Source organism: Bos indicus, chromosome 7, assembly GCF_029378745.1.
Source record: "Bos indicus isolate NIAB-ARS_2022 breed Sahiwal x Tharparkar chromosome 7, NIAB-ARS_B.indTharparkar_mat_pri_1.0, whole genome shotgun sequence".
In the NCBI taxonomy this organism is placed as follows: domain Eukaryota; kingdom Metazoa; phylum Chordata; class Mammalia; order Artiodactyla; family Bovidae; genus Bos; species Bos indicus.
In genome coordinates this window covers 283756-288976 of record NC_091766.1, presented here as the reverse complement: position 1 = coordinate 288976, position 5221 = coordinate 283756, and the positions used below count along the sequence as shown (strand labels likewise).

Genomic DNA, 5221 nt, shown 5'->3' with positions numbered 1-5221 from the left:
AACCATAGCCTTGACTAGACGGACCTTATTTGGCAAAGTAATGTCTCTGCTTTTCAACATGCTATCTAGGTTGGTCATAATTTTCCTTCCAAGGAGTAAGCGTCTTTTAATTTCATGGCTGCAGTCACCACCTGCAGAGATTTTGGAGCCCCCCAAAATAAAGTCTGACACTGTTTCCACTGTTTCCCCATCTATTTGCCATGAAGTGATGGGACTGGATGCCATGATCTTTGTTTCCTGAATGTTGAGCTTTAAGCCAACTTTTTCACTCTCCTCTTTCACTTTCAAGAGGCTCTTTAGTTCTTTTTCACTTTCTGCCATAAGGGTGGTGTCATCTGCATATCTGAGGTTATTGTCATTTTCCCTGGCAATCTTGATTCCAGCTTGTGCTTCATCCAGCCCAGCGTTTCTCATGATATACTCTGCATATAACTTAAATAAGCAGGGTGACAATATACAGCCTTGACGTACTCCTTTTCCTATTTGGAGCCAGTCTGTTGTTCCATGTCCAGTTCTAATTGTTGCTTTTTGTCCTGCATACAGATTTCTCAAGAGGCAGGTCATGAGAGTGTGTGGAGAATAGAAAAACCTCCTACGCTGTTGTGGGAATGTAAATTTGTACGGCCACAACGGAGAACAGTATGAAGGTCCCTTAAAAACTTAAAAATTGAGCTAGTGCATGATCCAACCATCCCAATGCAGGGCATATATTCTGAGAAAACTGTAGTTTGAAAGGATATGTGTACCCCAGTGTTCACTGCAGTGCTGTTTACAATAGCCAAGATATAGAGGTAACCTAAATGTCTGTTAACAGATGAATGGATAAAGAAGATTCAGTACATATTTATAATGGAGGATTTGTTGTTGTTCAGTCACTTAGTCATGTCCAACCCTTGCAACCCCATGGACTGCAGCATGCCTGGTCTCTCCTTTCTTTATCTCCCAGAGCTTGCTCAAACTCATGTTCATTGGGATGCCATCCAACCATCTCATCCTCAGTCATCCCCTTCTTATACTGCATTCAACCTTTCCCAGAAGCAGGGTGTTTTCTAAAGAGTCAGTTCTTTGCATCAGGTGGCCAAATTATTGGCGTTTCCACTTCAGCATCAGTCCTTCCAATGAATATTCAGGACTGATTTTCTTTAGGATGGACTGCTTTGCTCTTATTGCAGTCCAAGGGACTTCATACTCGAAGTTTACCCCAATAGATAGCTTTGCCTCTTTAAAGAGTGGGCACATGACTGGATGCTTTTCTGAATACAAAAATACAGTTATAGAAAGAAATGTGTTCTGCTTTATGATATTTTGAAGATGTGCAGAAGTGTTACCTACCCATGTATCTTTGTTATTTATTTTAAAAATATTTTTCTAAGAGTATAGACAAGAGCAAAGACGGATGGACAGAGACAATTGCTCCACCTTGACTGAATTCATTTTCTTGGGAATTAGTGAGAACACTGAGAACAAAGTGACCCTATTTACCATGGTTCTCCTTGTTTATCTCATCAATCTTCTGGCAAACCTTGGAATGATAACCCTGATTAGGATGGATCTCCAGCTGCACACACCCATGTACTTTTTCCTCAGCCACCTCTCCTTCTGTGACCTCTGCTATTCCACAGCCACCAGCCCTAAGATGCTGGTGGACCTGTTTGCCAAGAACAAGTCAATCTCTTTTCATGGTTGTGCTCTGCAATTCTTGGTCTTCTGTATCTTTGCCAATTCTGAGTATCTCCTGCTGGCAGTGATGCCCTGTGACCAGTACAAGGCCATCAGCAGCCCCTTGCTCTTTGCAGTCAGCATGTCCAACAGGGTGTGCTCCCTGCTCGTGGCTGGGGTTTACCTGGTGGCAATGGCAGATGCTCTGATACACACAACATTAGCATTCCGCTTATGTTTCTGTGGGTCAAATGAGATTAACCATTTCTTCTATGATTTGCCTCCACTTTTCCTCCTTTCTTGCTCTGATATACAGGTCAATGAGTTGGCATTATTCCTTGTTTATGGCTTCATTGAACTGAGTACCATTTCAGGAGTTCTTGTCTTTTATTTTCATATCATCCTTTCAGTCTTGAAGATCCACTCTGTAGAGGGGAGGTTCAAAGCTTTCTCTACCTGCACCTCTCACCTAACTGCAGTGACAATTTTCCAGGGAACCATTTTCTTTATGTATTTCAGACTGAGTTCATCCTACTCTCTAGATCAAGACAAAATGACTTTGTTGTTTTTTACTCTAGTGATTCCAATGTTAAACCCTCTGATTTACAGTCTAAGAAACAAGGATGTGAAACAAGCCCTAGAAAAAATAAAACTTAAAAGATGATGCTAAATATTTATATTTCACACACAGAAAAACACACACGTTGTGGTTTTTGTGTTTGTAAAATTATGTGGCATTATACAAGACAAAAGAAGTTCTCTTACTAAATACATAAATTAATAATAAGCATTGGTTATAAAGCCAAAATTTTAGAAACGTTACAACTTCCAAATACAGCATACTCATATGTATCAAGAATTTATATATGGCATGTTCTCTTTGTTGAAAACTTTCCTGAGTGTTTTAATTTTGTCACATTGTATTGATTCATTCTTTCATTTATGAAATTCTTTCATTTCCTGTTTCAATTGCTAGATAATTATCATGTGTTTATTGACAGATATTTGAACTTTTTATAAAATATTCTATGGTACGTACTGTATTTTCTGTACTAATGAATATAAGCTAGTGTTAACCATAAGCATTTGCTAACAAGCTAAACATTCATAAGATTCCCCAAATCCTCATGTAATTTAAAAAATAAGGGTTATAGACCAAAATCTAAAAACAAAACTAGTATATCTTTGGATAGATACACTCAGCCTCAGATCTAAAAATCATTCAAGTTAAGAAATGAAAGGATATTAGTAAGAGGATGGAACAATTAGATGGATTTTAAGGTGGACAAGCACATGTCCTTTAGAAGTACGGTATCCTTGTTTGCCACAACATGGAAAAAACTTGAAGGCAGCATGCTAAGTGAGATCAGTCAAACAGTAAAAGACAAATACTGGATCAGATCAGATCAGATCAGTCGCTCAGTCGTGTCCGACTCTTTGTGACCCCATGCATCGCAGCACGCCAGGCCTCCCTGTCCATCACCAACTCCCGGAGCTCACTCAGACTCACATCCATCGAGTCAGTGATGCCATCCAGCCATCTCATCCTCTGTTGTCCCCTTCTCCTCCTGCTCCCAATCCTTCCTAGCATCAGGGTCTTTTCCAAAGAGTCAGCTCTTCGCATGAGGTGGCCAAAGTACTGGAGTTTCAGCTTTAGCATCATTCCTTCCAAAGAAATCCCAGGGCTGATCTCCTTCAGAATGGACTGGTTGGATCTCCTTGCAGTCCAAGGGACTCCCAAGAGTCTTCTCCAACACCACAGTTCAAAAGCATCAATTCTTCGGCGCTCAGCCTTCTTCACAGTCCAACTCTCACATCCATACATGACCACTGGAAAAGCCATAGCCTTGACTAGACGAACCTTTGTTGGCAAAGTAATGTCTCTGCTTTTGAATATGCTATCTAGGTTGGTCATAACTTTCCTTCCAAGGAGTAAGCGTCTTTTAATTTCATGGCTGCAGTCACCATCTGTAGTGATTTTGGAGCCCAGAAAAATAAAGTCTGACACTGTTTCCACTGTTTCCCCATCTATTTCCCATGAAGTGATGGGACCGGATGCCATGATCTTCATGTTCTGAATGTTGAGCTTTAAGCCAACTTTTTCACTCTCCTCTTTCCCTTTCATCAGGAGGCTTTTGAGTTCCTCTTCACTTTTTGCCATAAGGCTGGTGTTATCTGCATTTCTGAGGTTATTGATATTTCTCCTGGCAATCTTGATTCCAGCTTGTGCTTCTTCCAGTCCAGCGTTTCTCATGATGTACTCTGCATGTAAGTTAAATAAGCAGGGTAACAATATACAGCCTTGACGTACTCCTTTTCCTATTTGGAACCAGTCTGTTGTTCCATGTCCAGTTCTAACTGTTGCTTCCTGACTTGCATATAGGTTTCTCAAGAGGCAAGTCAGGTGGTCTGGCATTCCCATCTCTTTCAGAATTTTCCACAGTTTATTGTGATCCACACAGTCAAAGGCTTTGGCATAGTCAATAAAACAGAAATAGATGTTTTTCTGGAACTCTCTTGCTTTTTCCATGATCCAGCAGATGTTAGCAATTTGATCTCTGGTTCCTCTGCCTTTTCTAAAACCAGCTTGAACATGTGGAAGTTCACGGTTCACATATTGCTGAAGCCTGGCTTGGAGAATTTTGAGCATTACTTTACTAGCATGTGAGATGAGTGCATTTGTGCGGTAGTTTTAACAATCTTTGGCATTGCCTTTCTTTGGGTTTGGAATGAAAACTGACCTTTTCCAGTCCTGTGGCCACTACTGAGTTTTCCAAATTTGCTGGCATATTGAGTGCAGCACTTTCACAGCATCATCCTTCAGGATTTGGAATAGCTCAACTGGAATTCCATCACCTCCACTAGATTTTTTCATAGTGATGCTTCCTAAGGCCCACTTAACTTCACATTCCAGGATGTCTGGCTCTAGGTGAGTGATCACACCATTGTGATTATCTGGGTCATGAAGATATTTTTTTGTATAGTTCTTCTGTGTATTCTTACCACCTCTTCTTAATATCTTCTGCTTCTTTTAGTTCCATACCATTTCTGTTCTTTATTGAGCCCATCTTTTCATGAAATGTTCCCTTTGTATCTCTAATTTTCATGAAGAGATCTCTAGTCTTTCCCATTCTGTTGTTTTCCTCTATTTCTTTGCATTGATTGCTGCTGTGTAAAATAATCCCAGTACTGGAAAAGATTTGGAAAAAAAAAAAAAGAAGTTACTTTAGGTTGAAATCAGAAATTGTACTGTACTTGTAGACTGTTTCAACCTTTAATAGTGGTTACATTAAGCCATCTAGATATTATGAAATTCAGGAGGACAAATACTTTCAAACATAGTCCTTTTATGTAAGTTGTAATTCATATTCAGAATACATAGACTCCTCATCAAAGTGAATATCCAAATGTAGTAGCCCTCTAGTAAGTAAAACTTAAATAAAAGGTTAATAGCAAATAAAAGCATTATGAGTCACCTAAAGAATAGTAAGGTGTAAATGATTGAATTAGCAACTGTTAATGAGGATGTGGAATAAGTATGGCTTTATAATTTACAATTGGA

General features: G+C 39.5%; 1 protein-coding gene across 1 annotated transcript; it reads left to right on the top strand.

Moving 5' to 3' along the window:
• The first annotated feature begins 1393 nt into the window (after nt 1-1393).
• LOC109561155 (olfactory receptor 5W2-like) lies at nt 1394-2323 on the top strand. The gene has a single exon (XM_019963554.2). It carries the CDS (start codon nt 1397-1399, stop codon nt 2321-2323), a length of 927 nt encoding a protein of 308 aa, XP_019819113.2. The 5' UTR covers nt 1394-1396.
• Nucleotides 2324-5221: the final 2898 nt, after the last annotated feature.

What these genes read in the sequence shown, in the direction of transcription:
- LOC109561155 (XM_019963554.2), top strand. Translation starts at nt 1,397, where the DNA reads ATGGACAGAGACAATTGCTCCACCTTGACTGAATTCATTTTCTTGGGA.